The sequence below is a fragment of the Emys orbicularis genome, chromosome 6 (assembly GCF_028017835.1).
Source record: "Emys orbicularis isolate rEmyOrb1 chromosome 6, rEmyOrb1.hap1, whole genome shotgun sequence".
In the NCBI taxonomy this organism is placed as follows: domain Eukaryota; kingdom Metazoa; phylum Chordata; order Testudines; family Emydidae; genus Emys; species Emys orbicularis.
The window spans coordinates 90,984,556-91,003,545 of NC_088688.1; the positions used below are offsets into that span (position 1 = coordinate 90,984,556).

The following is an 18,990-nucleotide window of genomic DNA, read 5'->3' on the forward strand; positions in this document are numbered from 1 at the left end:
GGCTTTTAGATTGCAAACAAGGAGCAGCACCTTCTAAAATTCTGTCAATTACATAATGCAAGTTAACAAGAGCAAAGCCAAATCTCTGCTGGAAGATTTACAATACTAAGTACAAGAGAAAAGAGTCAGCCCCTTCTCCATATGAAAAGAAAAGTCCTGTTAAGACAAGTTTTGGGCCCAATCCTGCAGTTCTTAGTTAGATAAGCTGCCCTCAACTGACAGGTTGTATCCATACACAAATTGTGATACCTACTATCACAGTTCAGGGCAATGGCACCTGTATTCCCCTTTTATGATTCCTCAAGAGCACCCACTCTAGGCTCCCAGCTCCTCAGCTGTCACCTCACTTGGGTAGAGATCTGCATCTCTCCCACTCCTGACTGGGGATTTTCTAGGCTGCACAGGATCCTCCTTACACTGTGATATCCCAGCAAGCCAGACTGCCTAAACAGGTCAGCATCTGTGCTTTGCTTTCTCTTCAAAGGCTGCAAACAGATAAATTGCCAGCAGTTATGCCATACAGCTCTTTATAAGCAAGCATATTTATTCTTAAGGTGAAAGCATAACAGAGGAAACATACTGAAACAATAAAAGAACTTACATTCATGCTAAAAAGCTTACGAGAGGTCACCCCAGCTCCAACCTCAGGCTCTGGCAGGTGTCAGTCCTTCCAACCCCTCCCAGAAAGGACAGAAGGTCCTATCCATTTGCTGGATTAAAAAGATGGCTTTGAGCCAGTTTTAACTCAGGATATTTATCCAAGAATCCTTCCTTTGTCTGTTGGTCTGTAGAGAATCTACTTTGAACTAGTATAAGTGAACCTCGCCAGGAGGTAGTACCTCTCTGGAGGGGTTACAACCTGGCTGATTTTCCTTAATCACCACCCACTCGTTTCAGTTCCTGTAGGAGTTGGGGTAGCCCTCCCCCATGCAGAAGAACACAATCATAGATAAACCATTCATTTAAAATAATGGACCCCAAAGGGTTGCAATGTTTGTCCCATATACCCCACAAAGTAGTTACATACAATCCGGGTCCACAATATTACATAAACTCAATACCATAAGTCTTTCAAGGTCATTGCAGGAAATTGCCATATCTGGCACATCTACAACACATAAATTAGGCTTTTGCTCTCTGAAAATCTGGGCAAGAAACTCTGACTAGGATACACAACCAGTTGCAAGGAAAAAATAACTTGCAGTGAAGTGGCATGATATAGTAAATATGCAAAACTGGAAGGATAATCAAAATAAATACATGGATCGAACACACTGCTATGTGCAATATAGGATCTTTGATTAGGTATATCGTTCTGCCTTGTATGACCAATGTTGAGAGTCTAAGAACAGTGGCAGAAACAGAGGCATTAAATGCGAGTGAAAGAAAATTATTTCTTTACTACCTATACAATGCAAACACTGGTAACAGGTGACTCACTGGACAGTTTTAAATTTGTTCATTTCAACACTGAATACAGAAAAATATCCCAAATTTGATATTTTGATCAGAGGTCAGAAAAAGGATTTCATTGTCAGTAGTTCTTATCGGCTTTCACCATAAATGTGGATTATGGAAGTTCAACTGTAAAGCTAAAATTAAATTGCAACTAGCCTTTAACCAGTCCATTAATAAACATTTAAACTACATAAACAAGTACAGTGCCACAGAACCTCACAAATTCTCACTTCACTGATCTGCAAACCAGAGAATTCTAACCAAGAATCCATTTATTAGCAGCACACAGTAGCAAGGTGCCCTATTACCAAGACTTTTACAACTTATACTACAGAATGCTTACTAGTATACTATTAAATATTACCATCAATAATTAATGACACCTGCCAGACTAAATTAACAAAGTACTTTATCAGACAGTGTCCTCGATTTTTATCTAAAATCAAATTTGTTTGTTTAGTTCCTGATTCAGAAAATTAAACAATCTGCTGTGATGAATGTAGTAGTAGTCATTAGGGCAAATTAGCAAGGTTTTACTCTGTTAGGTGACAATATAGGTTACAAAGGCCTGAGCACCCACAAAACCTATCAAAGTCAAAAGAAAGGGTAGGGGGTAGTTAATTCACAGGAAGAGGAAGAAAACTGTAAACAATGTACATTTACTACTCCACCCAAACCAAAGGTTTCATTCTTCCTATAGTTAGATAACAATTAGCCTCTGTTAACTTACATTTTGTTAGAAAATTAAACAGACTAACTTCTTTAGAAAAATATCTGCAGGGATTAAAGATATGGTTAAAGATTAAAGATATGGTTTCTGTTTTTCAAAGGGGGAGCCACAGCTATAGTCTATGGAACTGTGGGTTTTCTGAAAATTAAGTCCACACAAACCTAAGCAATGTAAAATAAATATCAGAGAGATACTCTTAAAAATAGTGGCTCAATATATGATTTCTTGAAAGAGTTTCAGAATGCAGGTTGTGCTCACGTGGATGTTGTGATTTGTCTCCTTTAAGTGTGTCTGCTACATTCCTGGGAGATGGCAGACTTAGCATTTATATCACGTTCTGGATTTGTTTGTGTAGTGTCACCCAAGGGAGTAAGCTGTAATGCCATATTACGGTACAAATGTTCACTTAGGGCTGAGCTAAGAGTTAAAGAGAAACACAAGTCTAACCATAATCAAGTTTAAGTTCCATGCACAAATATGAACATCAGAACAGGCACCTGAACAATTTGTGGTCCTGTGTTGCTGTTCACACAACCATTCCTTCTCCTCCTCTAAAACACTGGCCTCTCATGTACAGCCTCCACACACAGGGTTTCCAACTCCCTTTCCTCCTCCTCCTGCTCTAGTGTAGACCATTTGCAGTGGCCTTTGGAAGGGCCACCAGATTAGCCAATGACTCCCCCAATCTTGCAAAGCTCTCTTATGTGGCAGGAGGCACACCTCCCACACACAAAGCACACAGGCTGAGAAACACACCCTAACTTGCTGCAGTCACTCAATGACTCAGTAAAAGTCCCATGATCCTTAGTGCTGGGAACTCAGAAAACTGTGGAGTTAAGGGAATCTCTAGTTACCAGGGGGGTTCTAGCTAAGGATTATGGGGTCCCTATGTTGGCTCTGACCAGCTGCAGCAGAACAGGGACTGTTTTGGCTTCCAGTCTTTTGTGCCAACACGCCTGCCTTGTGCCTACTACCCTTAGTCCTTCCAAAGACCTGGAAGATGCAGCAGCTCTCCCTCAGTGCCCCTCAAAGCAGAGCAGCCAAGTTCAGCAGCTGCTGAAGAGAGATTTGATCAGTGCTGGACTGAGATTACACAGTACTTCAAAGAGATTTGTATTTTGCATCCCATGTTGCTTTTCCCCTGCACTCTTGCCTATCTCTTCCCTTCTTCATCCACTGACACTGCTGACAACATAGGAGAGCTACTAAATACCAGGATGCTCTTTGCTCTCCAATCACCAGCGCTCTCTGCTCTGCTTGACACACATAGCCATGATAGGAGCATGTACTCAACAGCATCTATATGAAACAGAGCATTCATCTGATTTCCACCCTGTTCTCCTCCCTGGTTATGGGTTTCAGGCCCAGTGGGAGTGCAGAGAAGAAGAAGAGCAGTCTGGTGTTGTGAAGCACTCACAGAAAGGTTAGAGCTGCAGAGGGCAGATACTACAGAAGGAAGAAAGGCAGAGCTTATTTCTACCTTCTTCCCATCCCCCCTCCAATTCACTCTTCTTTGCCTCTTTCCCCATCCAAATCTATCCACTGTGTGTTGCTCTGCCCTCCTTCCTTCTTTTCCTCCATGCTTGCTTCATTCTGCTCTCTCTCTGCCCATCAAGGAAAACAAAATGAAACTTACTATCTGCTAGTGAGCTGCAATTTGAGTCAGAAACAATTGTGCTCAGGAGAGGAATCAAGCCCAACTGCTCCCCTTGCCACTAGATCTGAGGCTAAGGAATACTTTTTCCAACTAGTAAGAAGTGAAACTACCTGACAATTGTTCCAGGACCCTGTGGAAGTAAGCAACTGAAGCAAGGAGATGAGAATTATCATACCATTTCTCCTCAAACCAGTGGAGACTGGTATTTTGCCAAATGCTGCGAACTGAAACCTGCAAAGTCTGCTTCAGGTAACCCATACAAAGTGGACTCTGCAGGGTTTCCCTCACTCTGTTTGCACACAGTTACTGAGATCTGCATGGAAAAATACAGGATTATTTGCTTGTGTGTTTTCTTTTTAAACAGGCACAATTTATAGCCTGAGTTTTGAAAATGTGTTGCTAATAACATTCATTTTTAAAGGAAAATAAAGATTCTATTAATCTAGGGATTCTGTGAAAGCTACAAATAACATTTTTAAGGTAGGTAACATTTTGGGTCTGTTCATCTTGAAAGCATTCTTTTCAATTTAATGAATATATATACCATTTCTATATTTAGCTATTTTATTCTGATGCATTTCTGAGCAACAGTTTATTTTTAAAAGATTTAAAAAAAAAAAAAAACATTCTAACTAAAGCTCACAATATTAATCCACAAGGTGTAAAGAGTCAGAGGGACCTTCTCCTGAGATTTCATGCAGTGGCAAATATACCATCGTGAAGCCAAGAGCTGAAAGCATGTTTGCTTTTCCTGCCTGGCAGTAACTTAACTTCGTAATTGTTTTACTTTAAAGTATATTACCGCAGTTGGGGATCTGCATGTCCGAAAGGGGTATCCTCTTGTTGTTGTCATTTATGCAGTAAAAATCCTGAGTTTCTGTGTTAGAAAACTTGGTCTCCTGAAATATCTTGATCCACATAACATCACAGGAACACTTGAACGGATTGTCCACTAGAATCCTATAGCAAAAATTAAATCATTTAAAAAAAAATCAGTTGACATCATATGTCTAGAAACATTGCTGTGTAGGTTTTTAGTTTGTTTTTAAATGTCACTCCAAGTGCAGCCTAGAAGCAAAATACTTTGCTTAATAAAATTATGGAGCCAGATCCTCAATAGTATAAATGGGTACATCTCCACTGAAGTATTAATCTATAATCCATTTACTCCAGTTGAAGATCTGGTCCATGGTGCTTATCACAGATCTGAGATACCACACACAGGCCCAGATTCTGATCTCAATTTCACCCGTGAAGTTACTCCATTCACTTCAATGAAATCATTTTGGATTTTTACCAGTTAAATGGAGATCAGAATCTGTTCCATAGTGGATTTTGGTCTACTGATTTATAAAGTACACTCCTGAAAAGACTTCATCGCTGTATGTGGTGGACTCTTTATGGACCCATTCAGTCCCATATTATGATTAAAGTTTAACAACTCTAGTTGTAAACAAGAATTTCACACACCTTTAAGAAGAAATCATCCGTATGACTCTGGAAGATGACACAGTGAAAGACTTTAACTAATATCAACCAGAACCTAACTAAAAAAAGGGCTGTAATCCAGTGTATAAACACCACGCAGCTATACAGCACACTATATGGAACTTCAATCAGAGTTTAGCCCGCCTACCTGATTCTAATTTCAATAATCATGAAAACCTTAGCCCAATGTAATGTGATGAAGCCTGAGTGAAGTATAATGGAGACAATCCAGATGCCTGACTCAGAAATGGTCCAGGATTTCACCTTTTCTCCTAAAAGCACAGGTGAGTTCCAACTGATACGTTTGTCAGCATTTCTTTGTGACCCCTAAAGACATTTCATTATAAAAAGAGTAATGAAACTCCACAAATGACCATGATGCACATAAGCTATATTCTAGTTGCCCACAAAATCTGTTGCCTTTAGCATTAAAAGCTGCATTCTCATTATTAGGCAGCAATTTAAAATGTCAAATTTGTAGAAAATCAAGACAAACCCATGAGTCAGTTTCTCAGAAAAGTAACATGTTTCCCCAAGTTTCACACATAAAGGTACAACTACACTGTAGCTGGGAGTGTGCTTCCCAGCTCAGGTAGATAGATATGCATTAGCTATTTGAGCTAGCATTCTAAAACTAGCAATGTAGCCAGAGGTAACAGGGGTGTCAGCTCAGGGTGCACACCTAGGGTTCTGGGTGGGTTTGTACTCAGGTGGTTAGCCCAAGCTGCCACCCATGCTAAAACCATCAACACAGCTATTTTAGCACACTAGCTCAAGCAGAGCTAGTGTGGGTCTGTCTACCTGAGCTGCAACACCTTTTGTGGATAATTTATATTAGCACAAATCATCCAGTTGATTTCAATGGCACTACTTGTGTGAATAAGAATTACTTTTTAAAAATCTCTCTTTGGTTAATAATAACCAAGCAACCGTTTTCTTCCATTGTTTTAAATGTGATTTAACTTCCCATGGGAGTCACACCATGGTGACATTCTGTAGAAAGGGGAGGAATAGAAGCATGATTGTCCCTTCCATGCACTTACTGGCTCAGTGAGTAGCAATTAACATTTTCATCTCATTTGCTGTAATTCTGCAGTTGCAGCTACAATTTTGTTTTTAAAGCAGAATCCTTTCAAAGCGGCTTCTCATTTCCCTTCTCCCCAGAGTCTGGAGAACATCTTCCACCGCACCCTGGCCTGAAATTTCATTCACTTACACTTTGATTTAAGTGTCTTCTATCAAAAGTACACCCACAAGTCAGATTTAAAGCAAGCTTCTCACAAGCTCTTTATGGGCAACATTCTATCCTTCAGATCCCGCCTCCAATATTCTGTTTTCCCTCCATTCTTGGGATCCTCACCGATGTCAATTATCTCCTGGACTTTTTAATCTATTTGCCACCCTATTGTCTGATCAACTGTACAACAGTTTTACTGTCCTATTGATACCATGTCTTCCAACTGCTTTTCCACCAAGCACACCCGACCTCTTCCCTAGCTCACTGTCTCTTCCACTTTCCTGCTTTTCCTCTCTCACCTTAATCCATTCTGTCCTCCCCACTTTACCACTACCAACTCTATATCCTCCTCTCTCCCCACCAACCCTGTTCCCACATGCCTTCTCACCTCTACAAATACCTGTCTTACCTCTACATCCTGTCTCTCTATCTTCTTATATGGATCCTGAGCACTGTAGTATCTAACCACCTCAAACATTAATCATTTATCCTTGCAATGCGCTATGAGGTAGGGAAGTAGTATTCTTCCAGTTTTCCTAACCGTGGCTCACTCTCAACATCCATTTCCTCTGTCCCTACTCCCAAACTGCTGAATGCCTATGGCATAAATCCCATGATTACATTACAAATATATTCTCTCCTATTCCACTGCTGCCAGACGCTTTGCCAATAAGCACTACTTTCCTACCCGCCTGGAATTGAATTCCCACAACCCTTCATTGAACTGAATTCCCACAACCCCTCTTGCTTATTTAGAATCTTCAATTCCCTCCTACAGTCCACATCTTGAGCCCTCTTCTTCCTTTGCACAGGGATCACACTAACATCTTCAAAAAGATCAACATGATTCACTGTGATCTCACTGAACTAACTTGTAAATTACTACCTTTTGCACCTTCAAATCCCTTTCAAAACCCAGTTCAACTATGACACCTATAAGAAATTGGTCACCTGATAACAGAGCGGTCCAGAGGTGGTCAGTATAGCTCATGTGTAAACTGAAGTTATTCAATTTAATACAGTGGAGTAATTCCAGATATATACTGACATAAATGCCTGCAGAATTTGGGCTTAGAATTGAAATCAGTACTTTTTCACAGTCACCCTGAGCCAATTCAGGCTATCAGTTACACTTGTGAAATCCAGGGGGCAAAAATGGCTCCATGTCTTTGCCTAGTTGCTCAGTAACACTAACAGAACCCCAGACAATACGTTTTTGTTTCAACAGCTTGCTTTGTGCATTAAGATACTGTGCACCAATCTAAATAGTATCATCTTTATTGCTGAGATGATATCAGCTACCAAATAGAGAGATGAAAGTTATTGCCAGATGTCAGGTAAAAGTGCCTTTTTTGGGTGGACATGTGCAGAGAGAGGAATGTAAGGAGAGTTTGGGATTTTAGGAAAAATTACAGATACCTAACAGAACAGATCAAATGGAAGCATTTTGCAGCTAGCTATTCTTTCCATTTGAATGCTCAGTGATTACCAAATTATGGAAGAAAATTCCAGTGAATGAAGTTCTGTGGACTGTAAAGTGATTACACCACCTTAATCATCAATAGAGCATACCTAAGGGGCATAATCTCATCTTGGTGCCAGGGATTTGTGCACTTCATTTCTCCTATACTCCAAAAGGTGTCTGAGATTACAACACATTCTTCTTGGCTAATATTTCTGACTTGTCTACTTTATATCTCCAGGGCCCTGATCTTATACTGAGCTCTGAGAAACCAGAAACCTTCCCATTTCAAAACAACCTGTTCAGCTTACTGGCTTCTGAAAGTCCTTTCTTTAGGCACCTAGCACTCCCCATGCATTGTATGGGGAGTCTGGATGCCTACCTTGTGACTGACAATTTCCCTGGCCTACAGGCTCCTTAAGTAGTTAGGTGTTGCAACACTGAGTGGAGCAAACCCTAAACGCCAGGGCCCAAATACTTAACCTCTTCTGTGTGTAGGTTAACGCAACCTATAAACAGGAATACCAATAATTACTACACCAGAAGTATTGTACGGCTTTTTTTTTCCTATTTTCACTTATGATTAAATATGAGAAAGTTATATGTTAATACATATACATACATCCTGCTTAAAAGAGCCTAGAATATAGATGCATAGTTTGAACAACCAGAATAAGCAAAATGTATGTTAATCATATGGTTATATAATATTTGTAATGTAAAATCTATTTCAGTTCAGAACAATTTTGTTTTCAGGAAAGGAAAAACATTGTTGAATGGCCAAACACACAACTGCTGCAAGGCCAGTAAAATACAAGAAAATGAGGAAAACATTTAACATGAAGATCTGCAAGTGGTTAATTTTTTACTATACTACAGAGAGAGGGTACTGCAGGCTTCCACCTTCTTTAATCCAAAAACCAATAGTTTCATGTGAAACAATTTCAAAATAGAACATTTTAAAGCTGACAAGGAAAGGCAAGTTTTATCCAAATTAATTTGTGTTGCACTGGAGAGAAAGCAAATGTCATGGTGTTTTGCTCCAGTATTGCATTAAATTAATACCTTTTTTAAACAATGTCATCATCCAAAGGCAACTTATCTTTTCTAAAGACATGGGATGAAACTCTGGCCCCACTAAAGACAATGGCACCTATTGACTTCAATGGATCAAGCCCTAAAAGCTCTCAGACTGCTATTCTATTTCAAACACACAAATAATCTTCATTTAAAAAAAACCTCACTACTTACAGATCAGATAAATTCAGATGGCGGAAAGTCTTCTTATACAAACTTGAGAGCTTGTTTCTGGAGAAATTACTGTAAGAAAACAGAACATTAGATTTTATTAGTATTTCTGGTTTTCATAACCAAACTATAGAAACAGTGTTGTTTTGAAAATTGAGCCCAATCTAACCCCCAAGAAAATCTGTGGGTTTCCTTCCTTTGAGTTCAATAGGAGATGGATAGGGATCTAAATTCTTCTGATAGCCCAATATGGTTTTGAAGATTCCTAATCCAACAAGTACCTTGTTTTGATGGCTAGCTTCATAAACAAATTCAACACTGGACAAAATTTTCATCTTTCAGCACTTCTAGCCATGCAGAAAAAACAGTGGATTTCATTTCAAAAGGACCTGTGTAAAGTCCAGATGTTGGTTACATGCCAATTTATCCATAAGCAAAATGGGTGTTTCCCATACCTTCTTTGAGTCTGCACTGCACTCTGCGCTCATCTAACCCCAACCACATGCTAGCACACATCCTCAACATAAGCCTTTTAGTTATTCTTTTCAAAACCGTGTGTGCAATAAGAGAGAGATCAAAAGGAAAATTGTAAAATGCTAACATTAGGGGGTTTTATGTCAATTAAGCATTTACTGCTTCCAAATATAATTAACTGAAAGGTTCTCGCCAAGTTTTTTAGGACAGAGAAATGTTTACCTTAATCAGAAACGCCTCACTCCCAAACCTGTAAAAAAATTGTTCCCTGCCTTTCCTCCACAAATCAGAAAAGCGCTACTTTTTCTTGTGGTTCTATAAATGCACTAGTTAACGGTATAGAGAGCAGCAGTAAACTGTAACACTGCCAACAGCCCAGTGCAAATTAGTATTATGAGCCAAAATACCACATGCATTTTATACGGTATTACGAAGGCACGAGAGGGACTCCATAGTTAATGTTGCATTGAAATTTGCACTTAAACCAGGGATTTATGTAGTTACACCTTTAACCTTGATTGAACTGATCAAGGTCTGCCTTAGCCCTCCCTAGATTTGACCTTGCCCAGATAAATCAAGGTTAAAGGTGTAACTTGCATCTACAACAGGAAGATGTTGTGGGTAAGTAAGAATTAGGTACCACATGTTCGCTAACCCTGACCTAACCTTAATTTCTTTCCATGAGCTAGACAAACTCTGTGTTAGAGGCTGGAGGTTAGGTGACCCAGTGCTTTAGGGCCCAGTACTGTAAGCCATGCCTATATGAATAGTACTTACTCATTCAAATCAGTGGGCCTCATTCTCCACTGCCTTGCACCTTACATAGCCATTTACACCTGTGAAAAGGGGGTGTAACATGCTACCTTACCGAACTGTCACTTTGCACAGGTGTAAATGACTCACAGGAGCACCTGTGATTACCCCACCTTTATGAAACACAATTTGTAAAATGATAAGAAACTCCATGGGCCTGACTCTCCTTTCGCTTACACCAGCCAAGTAGCTCCAATGGAGTTACTTCTGACTTATGCCAGTGCACATAAGATCAGAATGAGGCTCACTGTATTTATGGAAAACAATAACAAAAATGCTCAACTGCATTCCTGGTTATGGGCTGACACATTTAGGGCTTTATGACTAGTCTTTTCTTCTATGCAGTTAAGGGCATTCAGATTTTTCAAACTGACACGTAATTCAATTGAAATTCTTGAGTCCTATGTTATATATATATCATCTTGAACTATATTATGTCAATACATTTATTGTTATATATATTTTTCATAAACTGAGCACTTTATATTGATTACTAAAATCTCTGCTTTGGGCCCTTCAATCCACAGTAAGTGAATAGACATAGACCAGGGTTACTAGATGGTTGGTAAAGATGTAGTTATTTTTTTCTGGGAGGGTAATTAAAAGTTAGCTCCTCAGTTCAATATCATAGTAAAGAATGATTATGGCTAGCATCCACAATAATAAGTATATACACACATAAGACTTTGTTAACTTAGAGTTAAGGGCCTAGATCCTGAGCTACAGCCAAGCTGTGCTCAACAGCTTGAGAAGTGAAGAGAAGATGAAGGAGGGGAGAAAAAACCTGCTTCATGCACTCTACTTCCGATCCGTTTCTCATCTGATCACAAAAACACAAAAAAAACCTCGTACTAAACATTTACGCTATGATTTAAAAAAAAAAAAAAAATCAGATCAACTCCCCAGTCCCTGTTACTAAACATGTGTTAGCTAATCCCAACCTAACCACAAGTGTTTCCTACTGTAGATACAAGATACTGTTAACCTTGATTTAGCTGTTCAAGGTCGACTCTAGCGAGGAGCCTGAGGCCAATCTCAACCAGTTATATCGAGATAAAAGGTGTTAGCCTGTATTTACACAACAGGGAAAAGGAAATAGGCTGTAGTTAGGTCAGGATTAGATATATAGCTAATGTAGGTCTCTTTTCTTAATCTAGTCAAGTCCACTGCACTCAGATACCACGGTGATAGCACACTAAAAATACCAAAGTAGATTTGAATATATAAAATGTATGCAATTATGTAAATTCTTGATACATGACAATGGCTTTTTAATGTTTTAAGAAATATTCACTACTTGTGACCTTTATTCCTACAGTTAAAGGTATTAATATAAAGGAAGTGCATTAAACAGGTCTATTAAAAAAAATTGTTACTGCTGCTGAGTTTATAAATTACAGCATTGCTACAACAGCACTGTTTAATAGCTTTTAAAGGTGATTGTTGAGTAATTTGAGTCTAAGGTCAATGAGAATACCAGAATTAAACTAGCAAGGCTATTAATTACATTTAAGTGATATCTATTGGAGCATTTCACTTTCTTTTGTTTACATTATTACTGAACCTTAATCATCATACATCAGTTGTGGAAAGGCATTTTGGCTACAGAGGTTTGGCCCAGAAATTAAGTTGATGCCAAAAAGCATTTAAATAGCTGTGTGTTAGTAGATTCATTAGCATCTGATATTATTATATGCTATTATTATTTATGTTGTTAGAATACAGTGTTTATTTTTAATGAAGCCTTGTGACTGCATTAAAAGATTTCTCCTGTGAGAGGATTATAGCCATAATATTTCTATTAGCAAAATTAAAGTTCATACAATTAACATTAATCTTCATAAGAATATTTATATGTAAAAAAAATCCCATAAACTCCAAATGGCTAGACATAAACTTTTGCTTTAAAATGAAATGTAAGATTTTTCTTAGTCTTTTGCTGAGAAGGTTACTATTAATTAAATGTGACTGATTTCAGTTTTTCACAATTTTCATTGCCCAGACCACATCTCAGGGTCCATCCTGTTCCCAGTATCCTAGGAGCATTGCCACTGATTTCAATGGTCCCAGACATTGAAGCAACAGGCTCTTTGGGAAGATTTTTTAAACTCATTAAGAAATCATGTAAAGAATAAACAAATGAGTTTTTCTACAGAAATAATAAATCCAAAGGCCTACGCAGAACTACCTTCATGCTAATTGCTCTGTCACTTTGGCTCATCTATTGTAAATATACCAAGTGGCAATAAGTAATCGTTTCTAGTCTTACCCAGGCTTTTTACATGTTTGGCAAGATTACTAATCCCTCTTGTATCATTGCTCAGAAGGAAATCATAATTTAATGACCAGTTGTCACGGGAAAAGCAAGTATATGCCCAGCTAGTAGCTCTTACTTTATATGGTATTTCTATGGTTATGCATTGGTATGGCTCTGATCAAAGACATTTGCTTTATTAATGACTAGATGAAATAATTTAACATGCCTGTAAAACGTGTGTTAATTCTCCCTCTCATAGTTTGGACACATAAGGGGTAACAGCCTACTACTGCTACCAGTAAATTGAGATATCATAGGTTTTTGATTAAATTACTATTAATTTTATCCTCCTATGACATATTTTTCTTGGAAAGCAAAATTGCAGAAAGGGAATTTATTGTAGTATAACAGCACCTAGTCCTGGCCCCAATTCAGCAACCCATCTCTATTACACAAAGCACTCCATCAAGCACCTGCTTAACTTAATACCTGTGTTTAAGTCTCATTGATTCACTCATACACATGCCTAAAGTTAAGAAGGTGCTTAAGAGCTTTGCTGAATAGTGATAGACTTAAGCACTTACTTGAATGCTTTGCTGAACTAGAGTTCATGTAATGTGCTAAACCCCCACTGCTCATTTCAGCACCTTGCGGAATTGGGACCACAATCCTAAATGTGAGAAGTAGGAGTGAGTTCAGCTCTATGCTTCTCAAAGGGCTTGTCTACACTGTGCATAGATCTGCAGTGGGGGGGGGGGGGGTGTAAATTCTACTCACCAGCATATCGCACACTAACTGGTCCATGTGGACCCTGCTGGCACGTGCTAAAAAGCCCTTAGTGTGTGTTAACATGGTCCCAAACAGTATTACATTAATGTTCACCAGGGAACTTTTAGTGTACCACAGCAGGATCCCCGTGGGCCAGTTAGTGCATGACATGCTGGTGTGGACTAGAATTTACACCCCTTTAGTGCAGACTAACACACTGGATAGACAAGCCCAAACTGAGAGGCACCTATCTTCTTCAGGGACATGTAAGCAAACCAACAAAAACAGAAGAAACTGAGCTGCTCATTTTTCTGAGTTGTTTTCACAGAGGACTCCAGACTACTCATCCTTTGCCAAATCCAAAGTGGAAATGATCCAGCACAACAAAATTAACAGGTTGCCCCTGCACCAGTTGCTTATAATACAGTTCCACTTTCATGCCAAAGTTATTAGCAAAAGATCCTTATACACTTCCCTTTTTAAAACACTTTATACCAGGAGAATATAGAGAAGAAAGGGAAGGGAAGTAACCAGCTCTGGGCAGTTCTGTCTTACAAGACATGAGCTGTTCTGACTCACATGTACTGCAGGTTGGTGTTTTTCAGAAATGCCTGACGGGACACAAACTTTAAGCCTGAATCCACCACGGTTCTGTGAAAACATATAATGTTAAAATTGTTAGTGTTGGTCAGTTACAATAAAATTGATTAATAAATAATAATAATGGTTAGAATAAGATTTGGAATTACAATTAACCTAGATCATTTGTAATTAATTAAATTGTAACCTCTTTGGGGCAATGACTGTCTTTTTTTAATTCATATTTGTACTGCGCCCAGCACAATTAGGCCCTGCTCATTGACCGGGGCCTATAAATCCAATTGTAAGAGAAACTACAACTATTAATGTTAAACAAAAATAATAAGTCAGATACTCACAGATTTTTCAGTCCAACATAAAGTCCAACTTCATTGTTATTGATGCTTTCTAATTTCCGCTGGTTTGCGATGTAACTATAGAAAAAACAAGACAGAGAAAGCAAGTGAAGAAAGCGGCTTCATTACCTGTTCCTGTTATTTAGATTGTCTCAGGCACTGTTTATAGATGAAATATAAAAGGTGATGAAGGTTTCTGACCAACTTCAGTCAACACGGAGTCATGGTTCTTGTGTCTGCAGAGCTAAATACTTCTTGCCACCTTCCCAAGTATTTAACTGGCTGCCTTGTTGCAGAACATTTAATTTTTACTCAGGGGAAACAATCTTGCACAGAGAGGGAGGTCTTCACACTGAGCAGATAATAAACAAAATTTCTTTATAATGCCACTTTCTCTGAAACCTGGCTCATTACTTTTGCATAACAAGAAGGCCAGACCCTCAACTGGTGTAAATTGTGCACAAGTAGAGTCTGGCCCTAGTTTTTAATACTGGATACATTTAACATCATCACTCATTAAGCTGTTTTTCTCCCTGCCCCTTAGCTGGAGATTTATTTACACCATACTACAATTGGAAGACAAAACAAACTAATCATTCTTGGTTGTATTATGCATACGATGAGCCTCAGCTGAATATAACACAACAAAAGGAGAAAGCATCATGATAGATCAAAAGCATCAGCCAACCCTATGCACCAGGAACCTCTTTATGTGTCACCAATGTAGCAGATATGAGCATCAAATGACAGTGATGGCTCTGCAGGATTTCTTGGGATAAGAGTAATACAGTGAAGCCATTGTAAAATAATAAAAGAATACAGAGTTCCTTACATAACCTTGTTATCCCATGGATTTTATAAACCAATCTGATTTAAACTCTTGAAACTCATTAAGGGCCAATCCAAAAACAATGAATAACATATTAAAGATGATGGATAATGAAATCCTCCCATTTGAGAGCCATCAGGCAGATCTTCCCATTCTCTGTGAAACTGTATTCAAGCATGACAGGGGATGTCATTCAGAATCTTCCTCTACCTGTGTGACCTTGGAAGCCTCTCAATGCCAACTGGCAGAGGGCACACTATACCTTAACTCACATCAGACCTGACACACTCATTGCCTCAACACACTGTAGTCATGATCTGTATCTAAAAGGCAGCATGTAAGGTGTTATATGCAAATGGATAGTATTATTGTGGGAGGTGTGTATGGTGGTGTATAAAGAATAGTAGATGTGTGTTGGAAAATATGTTCTTAAAATATGGTTGGCAAGCAGTGCATAATCCCAGCTGTCCTAGACAAAGGAATGTTGTTTCACCTGCTTGACTGTGTCTCCAATGTAAATTGAGCAAGGCGAGGCCAGAAACAATGAAAGTGCATTTACATATAAGGTAAACAAAGCCATCAAACTAGAAAATGGGGGAAATGACCACTTAACAACCACGATGGGGGATGGAAGCTGTACCCCCAGGAAGCCTTCCTGGCTCTTGAAATAGACAATGGACTTTGAGAAATACAGGCAGAAACAGAAAGTCGTTTTGGCATCCTCACCTGAGGGAGAAAAGAGGCCTTGAAAACTGAGAAAAGTGGGTCTTTCAACCCAGGTGGTGGAAGTCTCTGAGAACTGACTGTAGATGAGAAACTTGCTTAGACAAAGATTGTAACTTGCTAACATAAGTTTTAGTCACTAGACAGCACATTTTGTTGTCTTTGTAACCTTTCATCTCTCTTTCACTCTTATTTGAAATCATTTAAACCTCTGTTTGTTAATAAAACTTATTGTTTTATTACAAGAACATTTCTCAGTGCTGTTATATTGAAGAGAAGTGTAAGTCTTCAGCTAACCTAACAGGTTGCCATGTGCTCTGTCTCTTTGGAGGCAGTGAAATTAATAACTTCTATGAGTGTCCAGTGAGAGGGAACTTGGGGGATTGGGGTTCACTGATTGTTACCAGCATGGGCAATGATTAGACCGGCAGATGCCTGAAGAGTTTGCTGGCAAGGCAGATGAACTGGTGTGCCAGAGAGCTGACACACAGCTTAGCAGCAGCAAAGCTCTTTCTTGGTGAGGCAAAGCAGTAACACAGTGGCTCACAGTTCTGTGTGGCCTGAGCAAAACATCACAACCTGCTGCTCAGTTCTAGGTGTAGTGAATATGGCTGTGAGGTTTCAGAGCCACATCCCCCACTATGTGGTCGGTGTTCAATCAATAATTAGTACCATAGTTAGACTGGGAGAAGACTGGGGAGAAATATCAAGGGACAGGAATTTAGGAAGATGTATGCAGGGGCATGGAAGGCGGAACCAGAAAGGACATAGAATCAGGGTAAGAGAGATGGGGCAACCAATTTTAGCTGAAGATCAAGCCTGCAACAAAGTTGTAGTTGCTACATACACTTACATAACTCTACAATACCACATAACACACCATAAAGATCAGCCATTCCAATTCAAATCATAAAAGCATTCATTTATTCCATCAGCACCTCCCACTATGAGAATGTGGGATAACACTCTGATAACTGGAACTTAATCAGCACGTGTAAATCAGCATGTGTAAATCCACTGAAGTGAATCCTTTACACCAGCCAAAGATCTGGTCTTAAATGCACAATACATAAAATCAACAGTATAATCTAACAGTTTTGTTCCTTTACAGGGGGGGAGGGATAGCTCAGTGGTTTGAGCATTGGCCTGCTAAACCAAGGGTTGTGAGTTCAATCCTTGAGGGGGCCACTTAGGGATCTGGGGCAAAATCAGTACTTGGTCCTGCTAGTGAAAGCAGGGGGCTGGACTCGATGACCTTTCAAGGTCCCTTCCAGTTCTAGGAGATGGGATATCTCCATTAATTTTATTTTTATTAGAACAAAATGAGGCATGGCTGCTGGAATTAGTGGCGCTGGGGGTCCTGCCGCACTCCCTGAATTGAAGTGGTTTCCATCATACACAGAGTTTACAGTTTGGTTCAATGGCTTTCAGCCCTACTATACAAATTGTTCCAGCACCCTTGAAATGAGGGGACAAATTTCAGGTTCGATGAGTAGTATGATGTCAAAAGGAGCCCACTCACGCCAAGTTAGACTGTAAGCTCTGGGGCAGGGACAGTCTTTGTTCTGTGTTTGTACAACACCTAGGATGATGGGTCCTGGTCTATGACTAGGGCTCCTAGGTACTATGGTAATAACAATAATTGTGCCTCTGGAGAAGGTCAAGCCACTGCATCATCCCAGTGCTGGTGCTAGCTTTTCCAAGAGGGCTGGGCTATGGCGCTATCCCTCTACACCAGCCACCTGAACTGAAAGGAGTGGAGGAGTTGCCACAACTGCATGCATGATGTCGGAGCCCCAGGACAAATTCAGGCTGCGTTAACCAGAATTCCTCTCAAAGCAACCACTGCAGTACAGCCTCTTTTTACACAACACCTTTAACACAGGTCATCAAAGAAAGGCAAATAGTAGTGTTATGAAGCCCTACGGGAAGGAAATGGACAGTTGTAGCTTACCACAAACAGGTTGTGTCCTCTTACTACCCATTTTATCTTTTGCTTAACACTTTATTTGATTAAATCTTTAAAGCTATTTCATAGCTGAGAGAAAGACAGAGATACGGCTACTGTAGCATGTATATTAGGAGGGAAAGTGAATAAGATAATCCTTTGTTTAAGCCAGAGAGAGGTTTGAGATAAAAGCTCTTATCTGACTGGAAACTATTTTTACCATCTTCACAACTACTCTACCTTGATGCTACTTATCATTATCCATTAATATTCCTAAAAGCTCTGACTTTCAGTGGGCGATGTTGAGAAATGTAATGTGCTTGCCTGGCCTTAAGAATACTCATCCTTTCTCTTAAATGAACATTTTTTAGTGCAACATACAAGAAAAATATCCATACTCCATGACTGGCTGAAGTCATGTGATAAGTCAGAAGATCCCACTGTACACTGCAGCACAGTATAACAATATTGAGGTTTGGAAAGATATTAACCAATCAGAACACATATACCAATTACAGCTCCAAATTGAATCCTCAGCAGTCAGCAATACTGTTCCTTGGATCACACTACAACCAAATCTCTCTCCTACTTGAATCATTCATCAGTTAACAATAGTTGTTTCCAGACCTCTAACTTCATCTCCCCATGGCCATTATGAGGCCTATTAATTCTGATAAAGACATTCAGAATCGCATTTCATACTGATTTTATACTTCAATCCACATCAAGTTGTTCACCTCAACACAATTCAAATTGTATAACATCACATACTCATACCTCACCATTGCAAGCCCATCTTAAATCTTATGTTCAAAGACTTATAACTTTTTCAAAGATTTTCCTTTTGAACTGGAGCATATCCTACTTCTGCTCAGCACAAAGGTGAAACATTTGGGGAAAACTGCAGAAAATCAGCAGAACCACGTCTAAATTATGTAAGCATGAAAACAATATCTTTTTCAG

At 39.2% G+C, this 18,990-nt stretch overlaps 1 protein-coding gene across 3 annotated transcripts in view; it reads right to left on the bottom strand.

Moving 5' to 3' along the window:
* The window catches only part of NTRK2 (neurotrophic receptor tyrosine kinase 2), a 278,981-nt gene that overhangs the window by 242,423 nt on the left and 17,568 nt on the right, over positions 1–18,990 (bottom strand). For all 3 annotated transcript variants that reach the window (XM_065406073.1, XM_065406072.1, XM_065406071.1), the window contains exons 2-5: positions 14,531–14,605; positions 14,172–14,243; positions 9,284–9,352; positions 4,648–4,805 (exon numbers count right to left, since the gene is read on the bottom strand). In XM_065406073.1, the coding sequence (XP_065262145.1) occupies positions 4,648–4,805; positions 9,284–9,352; positions 14,172–14,243; positions 14,531–14,605 (374 nt within the window). The remainder of the gene's footprint in view (positions 1–4,647; positions 4,806–9,283; positions 9,353–14,171; positions 14,244–14,530; positions 14,606–18,990) is intronic.